The 26,137-nt window shown below is 41.9% G+C and overlaps 3 protein-coding genes across 7 annotated transcripts; 2 read left to right on the top strand and 1 right to left on the bottom strand.

The window, feature by feature from the left end:
- Nucleotides 1-1,105: 1,105 nt before the first annotated feature.
- LOC117828182 (lactose-binding lectin l-2-like) lies at nt 1,106-1,855 on the top strand. Its single transcript, XM_034705196.1, has one exon. It carries the CDS (start codon nt 1,106-1,108, stop codon nt 1,577-1,579), a length of 474 nt encoding a protein of 157 aa, XP_034561087.1. The 3' UTR covers nt 1,580-1,855.
- Nucleotides 1,856-5,251: 3,396 nt separating this feature from the next.
- Nucleotides 5,252-13,587, top strand: cdca7b (cell division cycle associated 7b). The gene is made up of 10 exons (XM_034705266.1): nt 5,252-5,511; nt 6,606-6,749; nt 6,840-6,940; nt 7,457-7,787; nt 7,902-7,964; nt 8,640-8,822; nt 10,013-10,162; nt 10,254-10,403; nt 12,261-12,397; nt 13,102-13,587. The coding sequence occupies exons 1-10, from the start codon at nt 5,494-5,496 to the stop codon at nt 13,121-13,123; spliced, it is 1,299 nt and encodes a 432-aa protein (XP_034561157.1). The 5' UTR covers nt 5,252-5,493; the 3' UTR covers nt 13,124-13,587.
- A 1,694-nt stretch (nt 13,588-15,281) lies between these two features.
- On the bottom strand, nt 15,282-24,695 carry sp4 (sp4 transcription factor). Of its 5 annotated transcripts, none has more exons than XM_034705260.1 (7): nt 24,547-24,695; nt 21,491-21,561; nt 20,180-20,539; nt 18,889-20,089; nt 18,445-18,643; nt 18,028-18,227; nt 15,282-17,668 (listed from the first exon to the last, which is right to left on the bottom strand). In XM_034705260.1, exons 1-7 carry the CDS (start codon nt 24,659-24,661, stop codon nt 17,397-17,399), a joined length of 2,418 nt encoding a protein of 805 aa, XP_034561151.1. In that variant the 5' UTR covers nt 24,662-24,695; the 3' UTR covers nt 15,282-17,396. The 5 variants fall into 5 exon arrangements, with proteins under 5 accessions (XP_034561151.1, XP_034561153.1, XP_034561155.1 ...); XM_034705262.1 differs by having other exon boundaries at nt 18,028-18,221; XM_034705264.1 differs by lacking the exon at nt 24,547-24,695 and adding an exon at nt 21,845-22,592 and having other exon boundaries at nt 18,028-18,221.
- Nucleotides 24,696-26,137: the final 1,442 nt, after the last annotated feature.

Raw genomic sequence — 26,137 nt, 5'->3', positions numbered from 1 at the left:
CCCTGACCTGGTACACTTTTAATTCAGGTCTTAGGCCAGTTAACTGTTGAAGTTTCTGTGAGGAGTTTTTAGCTGGTTATGAAACAGAAATGAATACTGATGCATCTTAATGAGCTTCAGAAGTGGAACAGACCAACGGTATAAAGACTGATCATTTCTATAAAGTGTGAGGCTGAAACCACCACAGCAGAAACAGCCACTGCTCACATTAAAATTTTCCCAGCAAAGATTCACAGCAAGTGATAAATTTGACTATTTATAGACATCAGGATGAGATGTTTAGTTTTAATCAACCACTTACACCTGTACAGAAAAAGATCAGCAAGGAGATCAGATGTATCTCCTTGTCCACAGGTGTTGCCAAAGTTTGACATGCATCAAAAGTTCCTCACAGGAGCTCTCAGGTGTGTGATCTTTTGAGATTTGGAAACACCAGTACCAGCTCAAACCATATAAAGTCACAACAGGAATTCAAATTAAATGTATTACATATATGAACTATCTCTATCTAGATGATATCTCATTTTAATCATTCTTTCTTTCTTTCTTTCTCTTCATTAATTTTTCAGTCTTTCCCTTGAACAGACATATGCAGTGGAGAGACAATAAAGCTTGCTGATCATGCAATAGTCCACTTTCTGTTGATCGATAACATTTATTGCTTTTAAAGGACGTCCTCATTTTTCTTTTACAGTCCTGGCTTATCTGTACTCATACAGGATGAATGCACTCCCTCACTGAACGTTTAAACAGAGAGAATTGTCTCATGATTAGCATAATTAAAGACTCCCCAACACAGTAATACATTTCTTTATGTAACCAATATGTCCATCAATGAGATGTAGCACAGTGTCATGGGTAACGAGTCTGCAATTTTCAGCCTGACATGAAACTAGTTTAGTTTATCTTTAGCTTATAAATCAAGAATTTTATGGGACAGATCTAGGTCAATTTTCATGAGAAGGTGCCAAGTACAAACAACCAATGAAATCACACCAATGTTGTAAACATCCTCTCTGAAGCATATAAATAAGGAGACTCGTACTGTCTATGAAGGATCCTCTATAACGTGGTGCAGCTCAAGTATTCCAAAGACAGAGATAACATGCTGCTGCTCCTCTTCACTTCTGTGCTAACTCTGGGTGCTGTGTCTCCTTCAGATGACCATGTCTTCAGGCTACAGCGAGGGGGCTGTCCCATGTTCTGGTACAATTTCAACGGCCGCTGCTACAAGTACATCTCCACACATATGACCTGGGCTGATGCAGAGCTCCACTGTTTGTCACAGGGAGCCAACCTGGTGTCTATTCACAGTCAGGCTGAAAATGATTTTGTCAAAACCCTGATCAAGAACTTCGACCATGCTCAAGGATGGACCTGGATTGGACTCAGTGACATCCACAAAGAAGGCAGATGGATGTGGTCTGATGGATGCCTGGCCAGATTTTTCTTTTGGGGAGCAGGAGAGCCGAACAACCTCGGAAATGAGGACTGTGTCCACACATCGCATCGCTGGAATGATTGTGCATGTTCCAGTAGATATCCCTCTGTTTGTGCTTCTCGAAAAAACTGTCCTTAGCAACTGAGATTGTAACAACTGTCTGATTCAATATGATCACTGCCCACCTGCTTTTTTTTTCAAAGATATTACTATACACTTTTATTGTGAGCGAAGGAGTGATTTTTCTCTTTATTTCATAGACAAATGTGGGACATTTGAATGACTAACTGCGGTCTTGCTGTCTGTGAACCATGCATTGATAATGATTCTGAAAAAAAGTACAATTTCCTTTCAGAAATGAATACAGGGATCCAGAAACACGGAAAGCACTGACATTTGAATCCACTGATTCCTATATTCATGTTATATTATTTTGAGCATTCCTCAAGTCTGCCCCAGCTATCCATAATCAACTCTCTCCTTGTACATATGTATGTTGGCAAATACTCTCATACTCTGCCATTAAATGAGTTGTGTCTTTTTTTTATGGATAATTATGCAGATCTTGTTTTTTTAGCACTAGTACACTATCTGAGGCATTGACATCCAGAAGAAGTGAGAAGGCATGTTTGCTCTGCCTCTATTTTTTCGTACTAACCTAAGCGCCGTTTGAAAAGACAACTTAGACTTACACAAAGAATATTTATAAGCTACAGGAAAAAATGAATTTGTTTGCAGGAATATGTTTCACCTGAAACCTTGTAATTGGTAATGATCCAAACATTTTCAAGACAAAAAGTGTTCAACTTTATGAAGAACCCTTATGATACTAGACAAGAAACAAAGTTCCTCACTGGAGCTTTGAGTTGTATGATCATCTGAATTGTTGTCAAAGACACCAAAGTAAAACTCCTTTGAAATGTTAATTTAAAAGTTACTCAGTCTTACTTTATAGACACATTTTTCCCTTCGTCAAAGAAAGGTTTGTGATTGTTATTGTTCCACAGCCACAAATACACTTATGATCATACAGTTAGAAAACCATTATACTATTATTATTTCTGTAAAAAAAATTGTATATTTTTGACCATGTACAAGGCAACAGAAGTGCCATTTTGAGATGAAGAGATATTCTTTGTTTGAAGCCGTAATGCTGTAGTATCCAAGTATTTGGTTGTAATGTTTATGGCCACTAGAGAGCAGCAGAAGGGCAAAGATGCTCTCTTGTTTTCTCTTGTAAATCCCACCCAACAAGAATAAGGTTAATTCAGTGTTTTATCAACATGAAAGACATATTCTTTAATATCTGTGTTCATATCAAACAAATCTGAAAATCTTTTTAATTTGAGTGCATCAAGCACTTTACGGACGAGGTTGTAATATCTAAGTCTAATAATCATATTCCATCTTTTGCTTTTGTTAATGCATTTTACGAGTCCCCTGTTGGGCAGGTGCCTTTCTGTGTAGAGTTTGCAAGTTCTCCCCCTACATGCGTGGGTTCTCTCCGGGTACTCTGGCTTCCTCCAACAGTCCAAAACCATGCTCACCAGGTTGATTGGTAACTCTAAATTGCCCCTAGGTGTGTGTGTGTGTGTGTGTGTGTGTGTGTGTGTGTGTGTGTGTGTGTGTGTGTGTGAGAATGGTTGTCTGTCTTTCCATGCTTGCCCTGTGATAGGTTGGTGACCTGTCCAGGATGTACCCTGCCAGCTGGGATTGGATCCAGCCCCCGTGACTCCAAACGGGATAATGGATGGATGGAAGTCACTTTAGCTCAAATGTGATTAACTTCCTGCCACGTGTTGCGTTTGCTTGTTTGTACACCTATTTTTCCATGTGGAGGGGTAATGATCAGTAGTGGAATCAGCTTATTGCTCCTATTATTTTCCTGTCACCCTAACAAGTCGTTACCCAGCGGGCTAGGGATGTGCAGATGATTTTAGACAGGCAGGGGCTAAAACTCACAAATACTCTTTTTTTCAAATCATTTAAGAAATGTACGCCTGATTTTGTGTGGTAAATAGACAAAACTTTAACTATGTCAACGAATACTCCAGAAAAACTGATAAGATCCTATACAACTTTGTTCAACTTGCAGAATAATTAAAAATCTGCGACTTCCATCATTTGCTGCTTCTTCTTCCATCGTTTTGTTCATCAGATTTGAACAATTAACACCTCTTCCCTTCTTACCACAACAACAGACAACTACCTGGCTGCCACACACAGCAAAGGCAATCACACTCACAAATAAATACTCTCATGTAAACACAACATTCATATTCAATCAACACTTGTCGGCATTTATTTTTTTAAATTCTTATCATCTTTCTATTAGTATTGGCTGCTTTTATTTCAGACCACCTTTGGCAATCTAAAAGTACCAACGGTAATAAAGCTTAACCAAGCTGAACGTTAGTTGTATTAGTGAATACAGAGGGAAGGAGAGAGACCTCACTTTTACCAGCTAACTTTACTATTTTCGAGGTGTGGGCAGGCAAATTTAAAACTACTAAATATCCAAACAAAGAGATATTCTCACTGCCAAACAAAGTCAAGTATTTCCTTGGACTCATAATTAAAGTTCACGACAGAAATAGTCCCGCTATAACCATTACTGACGCCTGTCTCACAGAGTCACCAGTCATCATACTAGTCTAGTGTCTGTGCATGAACATATGTGCGAGTTTACGATGGCCCTGAAGTACAAATCACAACGACAATTCAGAAAACACTACGGCAAATCATGTTAACCATGTCCTTCTGGGTCATAGGATAGACCAGTCCAATCAGCAAGGTCCCCTGAGGGTACCTACTTACGTTATGTTTTCTGTTTTGACGTTGTGTTTTCTGATTTGCAGTTGTGTTTTGTGTTTTCTGATTTGTCGTTGTGTTTTGTGTTTTCTGATTTGCAGTTGTGTTTTGTGTTTTCTGATTTGCAGTTGTGTTTTCTGATTTGTCGTTGTGTTTTCTGATTTGTCGTTGTGTTTTCTGATTTGCAGTTGTGTTTTGTGTTTTCTGATTTGCAGTTGTGTTTTCTGATTTGCTGTTTTGTTTTCTGATTTGCCGTTGTGTTTTCTGATTTGTCGTTGCGTTTTCTGATTTGCTGTTTTGTTTTCTGATTTGCCGTTGTGTTTTCTGATTTGTCGTTGTGTTTTTTCTGATTTGCCATTTCGATTTGCACTTCTGGGCCACCGTACAAGCTGCAGCAGGACAGTGAATGTAGAAGAGGGCACCGTGCGATCTGGCCTGGATCACCTGACCATATACTCAAATTTAACTATATACAAATGTTTGGTGGGCCAGGGTGTGCACAAAGGAAAAATTACAAATAAAACAAAGTGAACTTTGGCTTCAGAGGGCCAAAAATGCAGGTACATGCATATGTCTGCAGGTGTCTGCAACAGGCCGTTGAATACTAACCAACAATGGAGGATGTAGAAAAGATGAAGGAAGTGGGACAAACAGGCAGGTGCTGTGTAACAGCTCACATGAGAATCTGATACTCTCCAGTAAGGTTCAATAGTGAACTCTTGATAAAGAAAACAAGTAAAACATTTGTAACATAAGCAGAAGGAAACACAACTGTTCAATTTAAATAACATTGTATGCAAAACGTTTGTATTAAAATACAAAAACGGTACACAACGATGCCAAGAGTCCTTAACGCACAACTCGATGCAATGTGGCACGATCTAGTTTGTCGTAACCACGCCCACATATCCTTTTCGCGCGAAAGTCTGGACTGTACCATTGTAAGTCCGGGGGGTGATTCAGAAAAGAAAATACTCGTGAACATACAGAGAACATTTTTATCAAAACTGCGAGTTAAAATATGCTCAAAGTAAACAATACATGGTGAACTTTAGATATTTGGTAAATTTGACTTGATACAGATATATTTATAATCTGACTGAAAATGAAACCCCCCTTCGTTTTGAAACCCCGGACTTGACAAGCGGTTAATTTTTAAATCCACCTCTCTACTCATTGGACTTCATGTTAAAAGCGAAAACTTCACTTTTGTACGGATATTTGAAGTGAAACTGGTTATAATGACCTTAACTACTAAGGTAAGTGTCAGACACTTTCGAGTTGTGTTAATTCTCTTTTCCTCGTTGGTGTCTGTGTCGAAGAAAAGGCACAATGAGTCAAAATGAGCCCCGTTGTTAACAGCCCATGTTGTTGGCTTGGTGTCCTGAATCAGCTTTCTGTAAAGATCTTTTGAAATCACTTTTCTTTTTTACCACCCTGCGATGTCAGATCAGAAGTGAATTCAAGACAGCCAGTCACAATGATGTTTTAGTCTTATGTTGTCGTCTGGTTGGGTTGAGGGTTGAACATTACACGTTGATGTTTAAGTGAGCCTTTAAGTTTCTGATCAACAACATAATCAAACCACAGGACTGTATATTCAGTGTTTTATCAAGGAACAGGATATGTTGGTCAAACCTGTGTCTGCCTCTTCTTCATGGGTCACAGGTCAACACCTTTCATTTTAATTAATGACACAAAGGGGATCAGACTAATACCAGATTCTGATTGGCTCTCCTAATAATGTAAGTCTTGAACAAAGAGCCTAGACCTAAAATAAAATGCACTCCCCATAAACAGATAAAGCCTTGTTGTTAGAAGTGGCCATTAAAGCAAAACATGTAAACACTCAATTGGGAGAGTAGGGTGAGATGAACCAGTGGGTAGGTTTACTAGTCAAAGTCAATTTTCTGCAAATGTTATTTATTTTTTCAAAATGTTTTCTATGGAGCAAAGTGAGCCAGTGGTTCAACCTACCCAGCCACCATGCACTGAAGCTAATCAGAAACCCACCTTTACTTTCATGACACATGATGAGGGATCTTTCCCACGCACTGATGTGTTAAAGAAGCCACCTCAACCACTACCAGCAACTCACATCTCCCTGCAGCCTTGATAAATGGAATAATGAACAGCTGTTTTTACTGCCACCTGCTGATCATTCAGACAGAGGACACTACTGTTAGGTGCTCAAGATTAACTACATATAGATGAATACACAGCCTGCATCTTCTCAAACCTTTTTATCCAGCTGTTTTTTGATAGGTTGTGATATCTACATGGAAATTCACCACTGTGATTCACTCAATCCTTGTAGTCCTGGTGAAATATCTTGTTTTTTGTCTGCCAACAGGCTCTACGTTTCAAATCCAAGTTCATCACTACAGAGCTGGCACGTCTGTTCAGCCAGTCGGACAGTGAGGAGGAGTTTGAAGGTTTCAGTGAAGATGAGGAGGAAGAGGCTACAGGGTATTTAGACAAACGGCTAAAGACGAAGGTTTGAGATGTTTTGGGGGTTTTTTTGGCTGTGTTTTATTTATAAAAAGTGTTTGAGTGTGTGTAACACCTTTTCTCTGGTGTTTTCCAGATGGCTGATTCGGAGGAAGACAGTGACGTGGACACAGGCTTTTACTCTGACGGAGAGGACGCCGCCCCTCCAAAGAGGAAGAGTCTGTTAGTCGCTCTGAGGTGTGTGTGTGTGTAAATCTGTAAAGCAGCAAAGACGTTGTTGCTCTCCTTTTAATGTTTGTTTTTGGGTTAAGAGAAATCTTGCATGCAGGCCAAAATAAACTACAACAACTACCACAAAGACCGCAAATGTGTAGTATAATAATCTAGAAATAATATTTTTTCTACATAACATATAACGTTAGGCAACCCTTAAATTACTCAAAGTTGAAGTAGCATCGTTACAAGGCTGAGCAAGGTTTCAACATTTTATGCTTTAGAAACTGAAGCTGAATACTTAAGAAGTCAGATGCAGCTCATCTCAATATCTACAAGAGAATGCAAGTGGTGTGCTGTATCTTAGTATGGTGTTATGTTTTGATCCTGGGCAGGCTGAAATGTAAAAGCAGTGACACTGTGATCATACACCCGCTAATTATTCAGTGTGTATTAGGAGGCACCTGCCTGTTTTATTGTGGTTGCTGTGTTGTTTTTTCTGTGATTAATAAAAAATCTGCCTCCGCTCTCACTCCTCAGGTTTCCAGTCAAAAGATTGTCCACTCCAAAACAGGACCTACAAAAGAAAAACAACAAAAGGCCGATCAAAGTCGCTCCTCCCCCACGGAGAGGCAGAGGAAGGCCGAAGAGGATGAAGCAGCAGGAGGATGAGGATGAGGATGAGGAGGAGGAGGAGGAGGAGGAGGAGGAGGAGGTGGAGGAGGAGGAGGAGGAGAAGAAGGAGAATAAGAAGGAGAAGAAGGAGGAGGAGGAGGAGAAGAAGAAGAAGAAGAAGGAGGAAGGCAAAGAGGAGGTCCTGTCTCAGAGCCTGAGGAAAAGAGACAAGAACATCCAGGAAAACAAGGCCATGGTGAGGAACCCTTTCAACATTTTTTAAATTAGTCTTTGTGATCTGTGTAGACGAATCATCAGCTCCACCTCTGTTAGAGGCTGTTTGACTCTGGTCCTCTCTGTTGTCTTACAGCTGGCAAAGCTGTTTGCTGATCTGAGCACCGTGGCGGACCTGATTCCTCCCACCACCCCTCAGGTGAGAATGAGCACCAGCACCAGCTTCTCATAACATTAAGATAGAAAAATGAAATGGCACTCACTAAAATTCATTTATAAAAATAATTTGACAGACTTTGAAAACTAAGCAGCCTACAATAACTGTGTAAAACTCCCTGTGAGCTGATGAAGCATTCTGTGGCTTGTTACCCCTCGTCATGAGGGTCTGAAGCACCTCCACACCTCCCTGGTATTTATAGAGTCGGTCAAATCTTTTAGAAGTGAAAGTCTAAGAGTCGTCATGTAATGACAAAATCTGTTCATTTATGACATGAAATAACATTATTTATAACATGTTCTGTGTTCAATAAAGATTATATCGTGCAGTATGTTGCATTGAAATAACTTTGCATTGTCAAAACAAAGTATTGATTGCAATAAAATATAATTTAGATAAGAAAACTTTATTGATCCCGAAGAAAGTTCTGGTGCCAATTTGCTTCATGTGACAGTCTCTTAGAAATGAAGTTCAATAAAAATCAAAACATGAAGTGTATGATGAAATATGTAGTAGAACAAGGTTAAATAAGAAGAAGTCCTAATTATTCAAATAAATGTTAGGCTGAAAAACTGTTTGCAATTATCATGTTTCTCATCACAGTCACTGATATTTTCTTTGTTCTGTCGTTCAAACTCCTTTCTTGTAATTTTGCAGAAGAAGAAGCGGGGGTCAGAGAAAGCAACGGCACGAAAACGCAAGTTTGAGTCCGAGTCGGGGTTAGAAAGGAGAAACCCATCCCGTAAGGCTCGTCCACCTGAGAACTTCGCTGTGGAGGAAAAGAGCGAACCGGTGACTGTCAGACCCCGGAGGACTGTAGATCTCAGGAAACTGGTGGAGGTACGACATGCTGCATGCACACTCACACACACACGCGCACAAACACACACACAACATTTATGTTAAAAAAGCCGTCATGTACACTTCTCATGATGTGCAGTTGAATGAAGTTCATGTGAAAGGGGAACTCGCTTTAAATATGAGAATTTATTATCCGTCAACTGTTCTGTTATTTATGGTCTCCACTGTTGCAGCATTGTAGTGCTTTGAGTGTAGTTGAGCAATTTAGTCTTGGTTTATTTAATTTACATTTTAACATCTCAAGAAAAGTAGTCTGTGTGCTTTAAAGTTGCAGTTATAAGTCCTTCCAGGAAATTGTGGTTCTTTCAGTTGATGCAAATTAACCCGACCCCCCTGCATTATGTGCGACCTTGTAACTTCCTTATCACTCTACTTCTCCTGGGCGCATTGTCATGTACAGAAACATATATATTTTTAAATATTGATCTCACCACCTTTTGTCTTAGTTGAACAGACGGCTGTTGACTTCCTGTCCAGCCTCGAACTACAGTTTTCAGGGACCCCATTCAACAAATCCATAATGATATGTTCAAAGATTTACATTTTCTTCTTTTAATTTTTCTGATAATTGTTAGCCGTCCCTGGATCCTCTGTGTTGAGTCTTGACCAATCAGGGGCCGTGTTCCAAACTTAATCAAAGTGGCATTTTTAGGTGAGATGGTGTTCCTGCCTCTGATATATACAACCAGGGTGTAAATATGACAAATAACAAACACATTTTCCTTCAAAAACAGTGCTTGTTTTTATTTACATAAATCAATATCCTCTACACAATTTTGTTCTTCCTGGTTAACTGATTTGAGGTTGAAATGATTTAGCCTGTTTTAGAAATCCATGCTAGGTGCACCTCTTTATCTACAAATACTTTGTGTTTTTGTGGAACTTTTAACTCAAGCTTTTCTTTATAAGATTACCAAGAGCATGCACCACAGTTGCAGCTATGTTTTTAAGATCAACAATCCAGCAATTTCATTGAACAAGATGACAAAGGGAATTGCAGCTTTTGTGAGTCCTGAAGGAACAGAGCGACAGTCACAATTAAGATTAGAAAATGAATGCTTGAATGTGCAGTTTGATGCCCAAAGTTAATATAAAGCTGCATACCAACATGTGCATTTGGTTGTGTCCTCTCTGTTTGATTTGCATTGTTGGTACTTGTGATTTGATAGGTGGATGAGGAACAATTCGATGACGGAAAGAAAAAGAAGAAGAGAAGTTCTAAGGGCCAGTACTTGGTGAGGTCAGTCGATGAAATCACAGATGATGACCTCTTGAACATTGCGTACCGCAGCAAAGACAAGATCTGGGACAAGGAGAATGTGAGTTGGGTTATTCCTGTTTTTTTAAACTAGACTGAACAGTCAGGTGTTGGTGTTGCTCTTCATCGCGTAAGTGTTTGTTCTTTTTCAGGGCAGCTCATGTCACCAGTGCCGACAGAAGACTCTGGACACCAAGACGGTGTGTCGCAGTGGCTTCTGTGTGGGGGTAAAAGGTCAGTTCTGTGGGCCTTGCCTGAAGAACCGCTATGGAGAGGACGTACGCAAAGTGCTGCTCGACCCGGTCAGTATTGGAGATCATAAACGCCGAACACTTTGATTAACCAGATGTGAATGTGAGGTCTGCAGAAATTAAACACAGGATCTGATAGCCTTCCAGATAAATGTATTTCCCTTCTACAGATGGTTATTTCACTACAGTAGAGAGCAGACAGTCACACTCTTCTGTGGTCTTACAGTTGTGGTTTCTCCAAAAACAAATGCTAAAACTAACTGGACCTAACATGTTTGTTTGTGTTGTGTTGATCACAGTTGTTAAAAGAGTTATAAATCACAAACCACCTTGAGATATGCGCACGTAGATCAGCCTCTTATTCTGCCCTTTTCACGCCCACATTCAACCGTATACGGTCAATGCAAAGCACTTTATGAATGAAGATGCATACAAATGAGCCGGGAGATCAGAGGTTCTCACGGTGAATCACGGCAACAACGGAGAGGAAGACGGGGAGAATAAAGTTTCTGCCACACAAACCGTGGTCCTCGTGAATGAAGCGGAGGTCAGAGAGCACTTATTGTTTGTTTCTTACAGCAGGAGGGACACAAAAGAAATACAAATAGAAATAAAAAAGTCGAGTTACTCCACGTCGCTGCAGCGTGTATCCGTCACCAGTACCAGAGCATCCATCATTCATCATTACGCATGGTCTCACTGCAGTGTTTCATGTTTACAGGACACACACTTTTATTTCACATTACAGAGAGCTCACGTCTTTCAGAGATCTCCTCTCTGATATTATCTGACAGAAATTTGATCTGTGAATGTAAGTTTTTATGTGTTGGTTTTATCACGGGCAGCTTGGCCTGCGTTTTGAATGATTATGATGATATGTAAGATAATAACTGTGAGGACCGGGCATGGCTTTACTCCATACTTTTCTCATTAGCACAGTAAACACGTGCAGGTGATGAGAATGTGATCAGTGTGTGAGGCAGCCGGGGCCGTGTCTCTGCGCTCCGTGTGCTCCATACAGCAGACTTTATTAAAAGTATAACTACACTCAGTGACTCTGCACAGCGTTAGAAACATTGAAAACATGACTGTCACTTTGCTCTGCGGCTTATTTACGTCTTCTGATGTTACTTTGGTTTTACCTCCCGACGAACACGTTAGGATACGGCCTGTGTGTTTCCTCTACACTTTGGAGAAATGTGACGTTGAGACAAAGCTGATTAAATATTTGATGAACTTTAAGACACGCTTTTATCTTTTAATGACAGCTTATTGGAAACGACTCACCACAGACAGACATACACACATAGAGTATGCAGATTTTAGTGAAGATGGTGACGCGGGTCTGTTAATGTTGTTATTCAATGAAACGAAATGTGTAAAAGGCATCAAAATATAATCTGACTTCAGTTCTCCCTCTCACCAACTGCGTCGCCAATTCCCCCCTGCCTCTAAAATGTACGTACGCCTGGGTCAGAGTTTGCTTACCGGTAGTCACATTTTCACGTCAAGTTTGTTTTTATAAATCACAAACTTGGCGTACGCCAATTTCAGGCCCTGTTTTGTGCGTAAGCAACGTTTATAAAGGAGACCCCTGGCCTTTTTGCTGTTGCTCACATATAACTAAATACTTAATATTTGTTGTAATCAGTGACACTGTGAGGAAGTTTTCAGTGGGAGACGCAGTCCAGAGCAGCCAATCAGTGCCCACATATCAACAAAGAGCATGCCAAAAAAGAGACAGACAGAAAAATACAGATAAAAAAAAAAATCACAGGTTCTTTTCCAGGAGCAAAGAAGAGAGGCGATTAAAACAACAGCTTACGCATTATAAAACCTCAAACTGGTTTCACTTTTATCATAAATTAAATAAAATAATAATAATCTGTACCTTCTTTTATTTTTCAGACTTGGTCGTGTCCCATCTGCCGTGAGATGTGTAACTGCAGTCTGTGTCGTAAGAAGGAGGGCCGCTGTGCTACTGGCATCCTGGTGGGATTGGCACGCTACAACGGCCACAACAACGTCCACGAGTATTTGGAAAGGTACGACCCACACGCTCTCAAAGCAGAGTCTAATGCCGCAGACCTGAGGGTAAACAGAAAGAACCAAAATAAAAACAAGAAAATCAGGATTTCGTCTAGAAAATATTTGAAGTCAGTATTTAAAAAATGGTGGCACAATGGTTAGAGCTGTTGCCTCACAGCAAGAAGCTACCTGGTTCAAATCCCAGATCAGGCAGAAACCTTTCTGTGTGGAGTTTGCATGTTCTCCTTGCACATGCGTGAGTTCTCTCCAGGTACTCTGGATTCCTCCTACAGTCCAAAAACATGTGTACCAAGTCCATTGGTAACTCTAAATTGCCTGTAGGTGTGAGTGTGTGCATGAATTGTTATCTGTCTCTACATGTCAGCCCTGTGATAGGCTGGCGACCTGTGCAGGTCGTACCCTGCTTTCCGCCGGATGACCGCTAGGATAGGCTCCAGCCCCCCTGCAACCTGAAAGTGAAAAGGAGGAATGGATAATGGATAAAAAAAACTGTTAAGAATGTTGCTGCAAAGAGAAGTGAAATAACATGCCTCTCAGCTAATGATTACTTGTTTTCATGTAGCTGAAAGTTGATTTTGGGTTTCCGTGATCTCTGAATACAATTTTTAAGGTTTTTTTTTTTTTTTTTTTACATTTAGTCAGCTTTGTTTTAGTTCTAAACGTCAGGTAGAGCTAATCTCCTGTGTTGTCTCCATCACAGCATTCAGAAGGAGCTGCAGTAAAAGTCGAGAGAGGAGAACCTGCTGACGCCGCTGAAACCTGGATCCAGCTCTCGTTCTGCACAGTACAGTTGAATTCAACTTGACGCACATATTTTTTGTGGTTTCGATCTTTTTATCTTACTCAAAAAACAAGGAGAAAAAAAAGCTTGTTATTTTCATGTCCCCTTATCATAAGGCACATACACTGTTGATATGTTTTATATATCCTGATCTTAACGCTGCATAAGATGCAGAATGTTTTTAATGTTTAAAGTCAGTACTCAAACGTGTGTTGTATATTTTCCTTTGAAGATTTCTACTCTTCATGTTCACTAGAGCTAATGTAAGTAAGGGTTCGCATATTTTCTGTTTCGGATGCAAATGGAGCCTTTTAAGAGCAACTGATTTTCTAAAAGTGAGTAACTTTACAGCCCTCTTGTCAGTTCACTGTGTATTTGAATAAAGAATGGCATTATCTTAATGAACTGCCTTGTTCTTATATATTCTTTTTACACTATTATGTTTGTTCGAGCTGTGCCTTTACAAAAAAAACCATCAAGTTGTTTGAAAGGTAGCTGCAGGCAATTTTGGAAAGCATAAAGTGTGTGTATGTGTTTATGTGTGTCTGGCTGCTGTAGATGCCCGGTGAGAGGGGTCAGGTCCGGGGTTAACTGACCAGGGAATAAGTCAGCTGACCTTATGTAATGATCAGGTACCTCTGCTGCAGGGCGAAGGGTCACAGCACGGTCAGACCACACCATGAGACCACTGGCTCTTCATGAGGTACCATAGGTGTGAAAACTTAAAACTTCATGATCTATTCTACAGAGTGAAACACAACAGGTGATATAGATCTACACCCGGGTCCTTGAGTTCTTCCAGATTATAAACCCCAATTTGTGTTCAAAGTCTAATCCAATGCCTAATCTGACATCCAGAGTGATGGATGGACTCAAATCCCAAAAGATGTCTGTGTTGTTAAACTTTAAGAAGAATTCATCACATTAAACTCCCTTTTTACCTTCAGAACTCCTTTAAATCACCTGAGGGTGCGCGGAAAGGCAGTAAATTTTGGTGTTTTTTGAAGTACTTCAAAGGATCAACATGTCAGAGGTGTGCGTGAGCCGACTATTCCGTGATGCTTTAGTAAACTCAGAGTGAACTGACGGTGAACCCTCATAAGTCACACTTTGATCTGAGTTACACTCAGGTTGTTTTTTTGTCGAACCTCTGAAGTAAGAGTCTTATTGGTTTATTATTCATCCACACAAACCAAAATACCTCAGCTGGTCAAAGCAGCAGTGTCTTTTTTAAAATTTTGTTCCTGAGGAGCTTCTGCTGAGGACAGATTGTCACAGGTTGGATTGCAGCCGCAACAATTTGAGAGTCCAGAAACAGTTTCATCATCACTTACTAGGAGCTGGAGGAACGAGGAAAAGGAAAATAATTTTACACTTCGAAACAATGCTAGTAAAATTCAAACAAAGTTGATAGGTGTTCAGTACTACAGAAACAAAAAATGATCTTAGACACTTAAAACTGGTCAATTTTCTTGTTATTTTTCAGCCTGCGCTCTGTGCTGTCACGGTTGACATACTGTCAGCAGTCATGGAAGCATGGATGTGTGTTGGTGTCTGCATGTGCAGTCAGCTCTCTGTAGTGTCTGTTTTTTTCTTAATTTTGTTTTGATCATCTCTGGCCGTCAGTCTTCTTCATGCACACAGGAAACACTCCAAACGAAACACTGCTAAGTCTCCCCTCTGCTCTGCTCTCTATCTGCAACAGACGTCTTTTATGTGTCATGATTTATCTTTGAAAACGACGTCTGATTTCTTTATTCACTGCTTTGTTTTCAATCAGCGTTCACTCTTTTCACTTCCTCTCTAGGTCACTCGACCAGTTCTGCTCTCTGTCTTTTGCGTGCACGTGCTTCATGGGTCGCAGATCTGTTGCTGTATTCAAACTCCAGTTCTTTTTGCTGCTTTGCAATGTGAAATTGTGAGATTGTATCGTTTTAAAAATATCCAAGTATCAAGTTTTTTGACAACCTTAGTTCTTAACTATGAAACCTGTTGGGTTTTTTTCAGGGCTCCTTTGTGGATTTTTTGGATGGTATTGTTTATGTGTGAATGGTTCCCATCGAATTGATTCACAGAAAAGACAGAGCATCAGAGGACAATTTAAGTCATTTTTGATCACTTTATTGTCAAGTGTTATGCAGGCAAATGTTTTCTGCTTGATTTCGTCTTTTTTTCCTTTTTTTAATCGACATAACACGTTTGTACAAACCAGTTTAAAAATATCAACAAACTGGAGCCTTTGAGGCTAACCCGGCAAAAAACCCATTATCAAATGTCATGGAGACGAACAAACATCTTTTAGAAAAAGATTTACAAATGAGATGTCACTACAAAATATCAAAGAAAAAAAAAGTTGGTTGTCACACAAAATATTACCAAAAACATCTAAATTTGTTTGGTATCAATCTTTTTCAACTTTAAACAATAGTAGCTTTTTTGCTTTCTTCTTCTTTTGTTATTTATATTTCTTCAAAAAACACGTTATGGCGCAAGAGAAGAAGAAATGAACAGCAATGTCAGACGTAGAAAAAATTAAACAGAAGCACAAAGAGTAAAGAAGAAAGAAGCAGCACTACGGCAAAAAACTGAAACATGCTGTACACAACCTCAGAATCAACGCACACAAATACAAGTCCAGCAAAAGGCAAATAGTACAAATCAAGGATAAATAATAAATTAGCCGAACACACTGGGGTCCTGTGTGTTAACATTGTGGGGGAGGGAATTTTTAAAACAATTGATAGACTCTATAAAATAAAATTATCATTTAATTGAAAAAGAATGTACGCACTGAACTAACACAGAGCAACACCACCAGAAAACGTCTCATAATATCCACATAGCTAAATACCCAACCCGCTCCCACCCACTGATCACTTGGTCCTTTAACCTCTCTGTGCTCCTGTCCACCTAACCCTGAAGTTCCCTCTGTGCCACAGCTTGTGTTAAGGCAATTGTGTACGCGGGGCATGTTGGCAGGGTTAGAGTTCAAGAAGTGTTGCCCTTCAGAGCACAGGAAGCAGAAAGAAACGTCAGTGATGTTGCAGACGAAACTGTCGCTAAACCTACCAGGTACCATCTGATGGCAATGGACTATTACAAATGACAAAGTCACGTTGGGTAGACAGAAGCTGTGATGTTAAAGCCACACTGTGGTAACCACAGAGTGACTGGCTTTGTTCAGACGACAGTACTGCTCTCAGATGTTCTCCCTCATCTTGGCTTGTTTTATTAACAGAGAAAACTTCCCCTGACAATGTAAACATGGTTTCACTAAGATTGTCTTTAAAGTATTGCTTTCACTACACAAACAAAGTTGTAGAAAGCTAGATTGTTTTTTCTCTATAGAAACCTTTTTTTGTCTAATGGCCACTGCGCCTCAATAGGAATGCATTATTTATAAATCTTTTCATATGTGCTTTTTTCTACTCTTTTTTTTGTTTTTCTAGAATCATCCCCTCTTCTTCTTCAGTAACAGTTTATCCGTAGACTGGTCTCCAAGGGTTTAACACCTGAATCTGATCCGAGGACTTCACCTGAACCATAAATAAACCTCACATTAGCTAGATCCTCCTCATGACAGTATGGGTGGACAAACCGACCACTCATTCACACGTGTCCCATAAACACACATACACGCACACGCACACACACACACACACACACACACACACACACACACACACACCATCCTAAAACTGCCTCTGCTCTGTCACTGCTCTGCAACTGTTCCTGATTTATGATTGACCCTCAGCACTGTCTGATAGGTGTGAACCAGGAACACAACTTTGTGCATAGAATTAGATTCTGTTGCGATTAGGAAAATGTCTCTGCATGTTTGATGTTTTTTGATTCAGCAGGATCGCCTGTTTTGTGCTAATCTAGACACACTTTTATTCTTTTCCTCCTCAAGGAATGGATTTATCATAGATTCATTCAATAAATGCCAAACTAATCTGCTTTAAGATTAGACTAAGCTTTGTTATTATATGTGTTAGTTATTTTAGACAACAATGTTTATATTTTACGGTTTCTGTTCATTGCATGATCCCGTCTCTTTTGAGTCCCTTTAATGAGAGAACAACATTGTTTAAATGATGTCAAATTAAAAGTAAAAAAAAACTCAAAGAAAAAGTGGCCACCCTTGCGGTCCCTGCGAAGGCTTCCAAAAAAACAGGAAGCCAGCCTTCAAACCAAGAGACAGGAGTCGTGGCTTATTCAAACTCCTCCTCTTCCTCCTCCTCTTCCTCCAGGTGATTAGAAGTGGTGGGTGTAGCGGGGTCAGAGTCACGTGAGAGTGTTGCCACAGCAACGATCTGAGGGATGGCGCCCAGGCCTTCAGGCGTGTCTTCCTCCATGTCATCAGTGGTGATGATTGCCACTGCTGCTCCGCCCTTCTTATTCTGGTGAGTCTTGATGTGTTTCGAGAGATGGTCGCTGCGCATGAAGCGCTTTGAGCATTCAGGACACTCAAAACGCTTTTCTCCTGTGGACAAAAAAATTTGAGAAAATTATTCTGAGCTTTTTATTCAGTCAATTAATTATTTTGATCCTCATTAGCCACTTGCACTATTCCTGGGAGTTCACACATGAAAACAAGACTATAAAAACAGCTTGTTAAAGGTTGACGAGTCTCTAGATCAAGCCTCTTAAATTAGATCAACTTTTGAAATTGCACCCTGGACATTTTTTCAAATACTAAGTTTAAGAATAGTTGATGATGAAAGTAAGTGTTGACTGCATCAATAGTTTGGATTTAGAACTGCATTCACATTAGTTTACTGAGTCAATTCCTACACATGTGACAAGGTGGTACCACATCTCCAGTCTGAACACGTATCTCACCTGTGTGTGTTCTCCGGTGTCTCTGCAGCTCATCGCTCCTGGTGAACCTCTTGCCACAGAAGATCCAGTTACAGACGAACGGCCTCTCACCGGTGTGCCAGCGCAGGTGAGCCCTCAGGTGGGATGTCTTGCCATAAACCTTCCCGCAGCCCTCCATGTGGCAGATGTGCTGCTTCTTCTTTGAAGGGTCCCCACTGTTTCTGCAACACACACTTGAGTTACAAGAGTCCTAGAAGATTCTGTTATCAGTCACCAGGTGATTTTAATGTCGTAACAATGTATGTTTTTATAAAGCTGACTCACTGATTGATCTGGTAGACATATTTGACAGGTCAGGGTATTTTCACTGAATGATTCTGGGGAACCTCAACCTCAACCACCCCTGCGTGGTTCTTTGTGTTTCTAATGAGTTCATACCTTCCCTCTCCGTCCCTGCAGTTTGGACAAGAGCAGGCAACACGGCGTAGCCTCTTGTTGGGCAGTCCCTCCTGGTCTGAAGAGCTCTGTACCGAGCCCAGCTGGTCTGGACTCATCGATGAGCCTGATGCCACGTTGCTGACAGCGACTGTCATGGGAGACGACTGAACTTTGACCCCATCCTGACCCTGTGGTTGACCTGAGAGGTGAGGGAAATTGACAAAATTAGCCAAAAAGGTTGTAATGCCTGTGGCACATCCTGGTTTAGTTGAACTACAGTTCGTTAGTCGCCACACACCTGGATACTGAAAGGCTAGAACTGAGAATGCTTGGAGAAGTCCTTACAAGCCTACTCTGCCACAACATCTTTGTTTGTGTTACTAAATAAATTGGTTAGTGATCAGTCTCATTACACGAACACAGTGACTTTTAGTGCACACTCACCCTGTAGACCAGTAATGGTGAGGGGGACACCTTGCACCTGAACCCCAGCAGTACCCAGCCCTGCGATGCTGACCGTCTGAACCCCAGACCCTGGGTTGATTTGGGCTGCACTGAGCGTCAGTGGCGCTCCACTCAGGGAGACCAGCCCTCCACCCCCCATTGTTGTCCCAGTGGTCACTGGGGCCAGAGTCAGCTGCTGTGGCAGAGCTGTCCCAAGGCCCCCTTGCAAGGAGACTCCCCCGGGCAGTTGTATTGTTTGCCAGGTGATCTGCCCAGAGGGAGAAAGGGTTGGAGTACGAATAAGGACCTGGGCTGGATTCTGGAAGGCCTGGATGGGCTGCAGGGTTTGTCCCGGGGCCAGTTGGAGGGTCTGAATGTGCTGAGGTTGCTGCTGGCCTTGGGCCTGACCCTGACTCTGAGGCTGCAGCTGAATCTGCTGCAAGAGCTGGTGCCCCACCTGGCCAACAATCACCTGCTGGATGGACCCTGCAGAATCTGTCTGGTTCTGCAGCCCATTGGGCTGGTTCTGGCTCTGAGAGTCTGCCTCACTGCTCTGCACTTGGGTATCAGCTGGTCCACCCTCTGATGAAGCAGAAACCACTTGTGTCCCATCTGACGTGCTGTCACCTTCGGCTACTGCCACTGTCGTGACAGTTGATGCCGATGTCGTAGCAGGAGCAGTCACTGCTGTTGTCACTAACTGGTTGCCATTAGCAACAGAGAATGTGCCATCTGCTGATTGGATGAGCTGCACAGCCCCGCCTCCTCCAACATTATTTATCACAGGCAAAGCGAGCGTCATGCCACCAAGGTTTATGGGTAAAGTGGTCATAACAGGAGTCTGGGAGCCCTGCAAGGTCTGCAACTGCAGCGGGAAAGACTGCGCGGGGCGGATCTGCAGCGGGACCGTCTGATTGGCTGTACTTGTCAGGATGGCTTGCTGGTTGGCTGGCTGGAGGATGGCCTGGGGCTGGCTTGGACTTTGGGTCTGGATGAGCTGGACCTGCTCTGGTAGAGCCCCAATGGAGGCTGTTGGAGCTGTACTGATATGGATCTGCTGTCCATCTGCAGTCTGCAAGTGAGGGATGACCTGATACTGGACCCCGCCCCCAGCATTGGGCAGGTTCTGAACCTGGATAATCTGGAACTGCTGCTGTTGCTGATTGGCTGCAACGCTGTTGGTCCCACCCATTGGCTTCACCTGCCAACAGGAAAGGAACCGTGATGAGTTGAGAACAAACACTGACAGACAGAAAAAAAAAATATTTGAATAAACCTGCTGCTTCCACACCTCTTTCATCTTCCGTCCCCCAGGTGAGCTGTCATTGGCCAAGGTGGTAGCCACGGTGACAGCAACAGGCTGATTGGTATTCTCCTTGGCCATGGTAGGTGCTGTTGTGATGATCTGCCAGCCGTTCCCTGTGAACTGAGCTGGAACCAGTTCCAGCTGCTGGGGCACCAGGGCCTGACCTCCTGCTGTGTCCACCACTATCTGACCCTGGAGCTGACCTGCTTGCAGCTGGATCTGACCCGCCTGCACCTGGATCTGCTGGGCCGCCGTCTGGGCCTGGGCCCCCTCAGCTCCCCCCTGCCCTCCGATCTTACTGCAGGTTGCCGCTAGCAGAGCCAACGGAGAGGGCTGAGAGGAATCCTGGAGGAGACATGGTAGAAGAGAGGGTGGAGGACAGGTGGAAGGAAGGGGAGGAGAGAGAAAGAAGTGACAAGAGGAGGAGGATAAGCCAGTCAGGGTTAGAGACACACACAGAACTCGTTTACATAGGAAACAGAGGACATGTAAGTACAAAAAAGCCAGAAGGAACAGAGCAAGGTAGATGTGTTGATGTACACTCACATTATGTACAATTTTAAACAAAGAAGAGAAATAGTAAAAGAGCGAGGGATGGAGAGAAACATGGTGCAGCAAAAAAGAAACACAAAAAGCTGAGAGAAAGAGAGAGAGCTGTCAGTGGAAGTGGGCGGTATTACAGGAAGCGAGTGGGTGGGCGTGTGAGAACCACATTTCTCTTTTCTCAGAACACTGGAAGAAAATGCCGCCTTCTCTCGCTCTCCTCCCTTTCAAAGGAACTAGGTCGCAGGCAAATTTTTAATGCTGTACACCTCTAAACCTTGTGTGAAGACAGCCAAGATGATATGACAATAGTGTGGAATAACAGAGCAACAATGCTTGTCATACACGTTGAACAACAAATTTGCTTTTAAAAGTAACGGCATGGCCTAAATTAATCTCCAAGATACATACAAGCTCAAAAAGCAGCTACAAATAGAAGTCCCACAGTTTGAAAGCCAGAGTCCAACGTTCCTGTTTTTTTCCCTAAAGAAATCCATAGGCAGAATTAAACCATTTTGAACCTTAATTCAAACAGACAATTCAAAAGTACAGTGGCTGAAGTGTGACAGCCATGTAAAGCCTATTGAAGAAGCTCTGGGCTGGCGCTCAGCAGGGCTGCACAGAAGCAGGAAGTGGAATTCACCAGAGAAACGCCCCCAGAGGTGTCTGGCTGGCTGGGAGGGGAGGGAGTACATTTTTGGCCTCTAGGCAAAGCAAAAGTAATGAACTTTAATAAACTCTCATTTCTTTTACCTGTGATCCAGAACTTTTCCCCCTTTTCGATGCTTTCCCTCCTTCAGTTCCAGATGATTCCTTCTTCGAGTCTGCGAGAAGAGAGTCAACTGTGAGATTATTTCCAGTTATATCACAATCACATGAGTATTTCTGAATACTGCTAAGTTACAGGATGACGCGCGGTTATTTGCACTCTAAGTTGCCAGAATATAATCGGATCAAAAGAGGTAGATATCGCAAAACAAAGGTGATCAATGAAGGCAGAGGAGAAAACCAGTAACCTTATCATCAATATCAAAGAGGCTTGGAGCCTCCTATCTGTCAGACAGAGAGAGAGAGAGGGGTGGAGACGGAGAGGGGGAGGGTACCTACCACTCATAACGCATTAATATACCAAGAGGGAGAGGGTGTAGTTCACGGTAGAAGGCCGGCCGGGTACAGAGGCGGAGGACGGCCTATATGTTCAGCGCTGGGCCGTGGCGGATCTGCCCGTTTGACGAAACCACCCACCGGCCAGGAAGGGCGGTGCCAAGCGGAGGCACAATCAAGCAGTCCCAAATAACGGGAATTACAGACGACCCAGCCACCGTCCCCGGCCCGTCGCCCCCCTCGCAGCCCTGTCGTGCGTCTCTTTCAGCGGATAACCAGTCCATAAACGAGAAAATTAGCGCTTGTCAGAATAATATCCACAGATAAGTTGGCAGTGTGTGACCGTGGAGGCCCACCCACTTCCATTTAAGCATCAGGACAACACCCTCTCCGCTGCTCCTGCCTGTCGCCGCCGTCTCTCTCGCCTCACGACGCGGGGACGCTTCGTCGCTGTCCGTCGTGCACCGAAAACAAGCCGTCACCACTGTTTGTATTTTACGCGTATTCCCTGTTTTTCGTGTACAATTGATTTTTTTATGAGGGAGATACAGGGAGATAGATGTGGCTTTTGTGGGCGGACGCGCTCCTCCCACATATTCAGATTGGACGACAGGGCTCGGCGTGCGAGGGTCGAGATGGGAGTTGTATTTTGGTGAGGCCTCGCCTTCTCGAACTGGATTGGGCGGCCTGGACCACAAATCCCATGATGCTCCGCTGCGTCGGGCGGGTTGAAGTCATAGGTTGAAGCGGCACTGTTTGGTAGTCATGTTGGTGTGAGAGCGCGAGGGAAGGGCGGTGACTTCTGTGATGTGGGGGGTTGGGCGAACGGGAAAAGGAGGCGTGTGTATTGTGTATTTGTGCGTGCTTGTGTGCGCGTGCTTGTGTGTGTGTATGTGTGTTTGTTTCCACTCCTGGAGGGAAGAGGGGAAAAAGGGGAAGAAGTCAAACTAAATTTAGGGAATGTGTAAAAAATCAAACAAAGGACAAATCATGTTGCATCTATGCTGAAATACTTTGTTTGTGTCTTATAAATTCTACTCACCAGTCCTCATCACCACAAAACATTAATTAGACAGTCTGTCAGAAAATAACTACCAACTACATTACTCATTCTTGTTTTATGTATTTATTATTTTATTTCTAACACAAGTTTTTAATCAAGCATAAATGCCAAAACCTTGCTTAGACCTCTAAAGTGGTGTGAAAAGAAGCTACAACAAGGCTGCTTTTTGAAATGCATAATGGTTTTTTAATGTCGTTCATCTGTCCATCAGTCAGAAAACAAACAACAATTTCTATGTCAAAGCAAAAGTCTCTCCAAATTCATGGTTGCAGCACGACATGAGTAAATGTTTCCCTTTTCCTGTGTCTTGAATTAAATTGAATGTTACAAATCTCTTGTTGAATTCTGGACATTTAATTTGACAATTCAGGACACTGTATACTATAAATTTCAAGAGAAATAGTTGCATACTGGACTTAGCCTAATGGTTCAGTTTCACGCCCATGTAGGAGGTGACCTGAGGCCTCTTTCCCGCATGTCATTCCTCCACTCTCTCTCAGTTTCCAACACTTTCCACAGTCCTCTCCTCTATAAAATAAACCAGTAAAAGCCCCCAAAATTGTCCCTGGTGTCAATTTGTCTGTTGAGAATATCACTGTTGTTCTGACCAATCAGGATAAAGTATTTAGCCCAGCCAGGTAACATTTGGGAAAAGCAGTAGACTCTGTTCCTACTGTTTGGCATAATTGAAGACACAATTAAGAAAGGTAATTTGTTTGTGCCGCACCACCATTGATTGTATATAGAATGGACAGCACCACCTTATTTTCTCCCATTGTGTGAGCTTTGAAGTCAACATCGACATGAATTCATGCTGTTGGAATCAAGCTAGCAGCAAGGGAACATGACCTTTCTGACTCCACTAACAATATCCAGTTTCACTACTTAAATGAAAGTATCACACAGATTCTATTTCCTGGTTTTTATTTTTTTTACCTTTCAAAAGTAACACACCAAAGAGGCAACCTATGACTTCTGATTGGACTCAAAACAAAAACAAACTATGTCTACACTTCATATCAATAACAAAATAAAATTTTCTTTACTAAAATGCAAGGAAAACTAATAGCTGCCTGTTGGAGGACAGCCCAATGTTTATTGTCAAACCAATCCCATGTAGCCTATGTCAAGGCAAACATCCAATGAAGGTTTTTGGAGGTATGGCACCAAGGTATGACAATAATATTAACAGTGGGGCCCGTGCCACCATTGATCACCTCTTTGGACACGCCCCTACCCAAAGGCTGACAGATAAACCACATATGGTGCAGAAAGTTATTCATTGATATATAATTGTTATGAGACTGAAACATTTATAATCAACACTAAGGCCTACTTAGATTTCAGTCTAACTTTTCCTCACTGGAAGCTTTAAAGTGATTTAAAACTGCATTGGACAATGGCGCTACCACAAACGCTCTACCACTGTGGCCTCTCTGCTTCTTTTCAGTCTTGATGCTGTTTGTACTCTAAATATGTGTTCACAGCTAAAACACACACACACACACACACACACACACAAACACACACACACACACACACACAAACACACACACACACACACACACACACACACACACACACACACACACACACACACACCTGGGGTGGCCCAGAAACATACAAATAGATACACACGTACTGTAATTACTGCGGAAGCCAAGCGCCTCGTTCCCGCCCCCTGGGCCACTCAGCAGGGCGTTGCTAGGCAACGGGGTCTCGTGTGAAGAAGGGTTGTTGTCTGTGTGTGTGAGCATGTGTGGTGGTTGTGATGAAAGATGGTGTTGTAGAAAGAAAGCCATCGTTATAGAGATACGTACACTGCCTACCCGTGACACATATGTATAGAAAGCTTTTTTATATTCAGTCCTAAAATTCTGTATTGTGCATATTGACGTCAGTGTCGACCCTTTATAGCAGGGCTATTCAATTCAATATGTGTTCGGGACGGATTTTCAGACTAAAGACATGAGCTGGGCTGGACATTTTTAGCAGACGATGAGAAAAGTTAACAATTTAAAAGAAAAACAAATAGATATGATAACAAACACACTGGATGTTTATTAACGTATTGCCACATCCAAAAGGGTATAAACGCAATAAAAGAGCAGTACTTAAAATAAACCTATGCTGAAATACTGCTTCTTTAAATTTTACATTACAGTTGCTTTCGGGCCACTCGAAGGTTGCTTTCAGGCATGTGGCCCGCGGGCCGCTAATTAAATAGTGCTGCTTTATAGAAATACATTGAACCTTTAGTGACTTTACTGGAAGCAGTACTACTGAAGAGGCTCTACAAGTTTAACTTTACTGATTAAACATTTGTGTTATATTCATATAGTTTGAGATTACTATTTCTTCAATGTGTGGAAGTCAAAGTGGTTGCGTTTTAGTTTTCCAGGTAGTTGCCACTAGATGGCGCCATCTACCACTATGTTGGGCTGTGATGCCTGCTCACACATACACAAATCTCAGTGAAGGGAGTATTCAAAATCTGCATGTCAAACTTCTGAAATTTAAAAATATTTTACAACTAGTTCTGCACAATGTGCTTCCGCTTTCAAAGAAAAACTAGCAAAACAAATGTTGATTTTGGTTTAAATTTTACGGCAATGCATTATAATCTGATTAAGTTGAGAATGTCGGGTCCTGAGTTGAAACTTTGATACTTACCCCCCAAAAAAGTAGTCAGGTATGAAGTTATATGTAATGAAAACAATCACTTTGCTATGATAAATTTTTTGTTTATTATTTATTAACCTTTATTTAACCAGGTAAAAACCCATTGAGATCAGGATCTCTTTCACGAGGGTGACCTGGCCAAGAGGTCAGCAGCACATGTCATAAAAACAGTTACACAGAAATGACAGTACAAATTAAAACATACAATTTATAAATGCATAGTGTTTTACAATATGAATAAGAGGTGTGGAGGCTGTAACAAAACAATAACAATCATTTAAGGTTTAAAACACAGGCACTGTTCAGTGCTCTCACGTTGTCTGTCCCGTAGTCAAGAAGGGGTAAGAAGGTCGCTGTCACTAGTTTCTTTCTGACCCTGAGAGAGAAGCAGGTTCTGTTTCTAAAAAAGAACCCAAGCTTCACACGAAGTTCAGTAGGCAAATCATTAATATGAGCTTTAAATGAAATCTCCTGATCTAGGATAAAACCCAAGTACTTGTAATTTAAAACCCGCTCTATAGGATTCCCTTTGGATGTAAAAATATTTGCTT

This window comes from Notolabrus celidotus, chromosome 16 (genome assembly GCF_009762535.1).
Source record: "Notolabrus celidotus isolate fNotCel1 chromosome 16, fNotCel1.pri, whole genome shotgun sequence".
In the NCBI taxonomy this organism is placed as follows: domain Eukaryota; kingdom Metazoa; phylum Chordata; class Actinopteri; order Labriformes; family Labridae; genus Notolabrus; species Notolabrus celidotus.
Note: the sequence above shows the minus strand (reverse complement) of the source record. Positions and strands in the feature narration are given on the sequence as shown.

Excerpts from the sequence above, each read along its gene's own strand:
- LOC117828182 (XM_034705196.1), top strand. The coding sequence starts at position 1,106 with ATGCTGCTGCTCCTCTTCACTTCTGTGCTAACTCTGGGTGCTGTGTCT.
- sp4 (XM_034705260.1), bottom strand. The coding sequence starts at position 24,661 with ATGCTCACACACACAGACAACAACCCTTCTTCACACGAGACCCCGTTG. Across the intron at positions 18,644-18,888 it reads CACCATTACTGGTCTACAGG|GTCAACCACAGGGTCAGGAT; the intron begins GTGAGTGTGCAC and ends CTCACCTCTCAG. Across the intron at positions 18,228-18,444 it reads TGCAGGGACGGAGAGGGAAG|AAACAGTGGGGACCCTTCAA; the intron begins GTATGAACTCAT and ends TGTGTGTTGCAG.
- cdca7b (XM_034705266.1), top strand. Across the intron at positions 7,965-8,639 it reads TTCCTCCCACCACCCCTCAG|AAGAAGAAGCGGGGGTCAGA; the intron begins GTGAGAATGAGC and ends GTAATTTTGCAG. Across the intron at positions 10,404-12,260 it reads GCAAAGTGCTGCTCGACCCG|ACTTGGTCGTGTCCCATCTG; the intron begins GTCAGTATTGGA and ends TTTATTTTTCAG.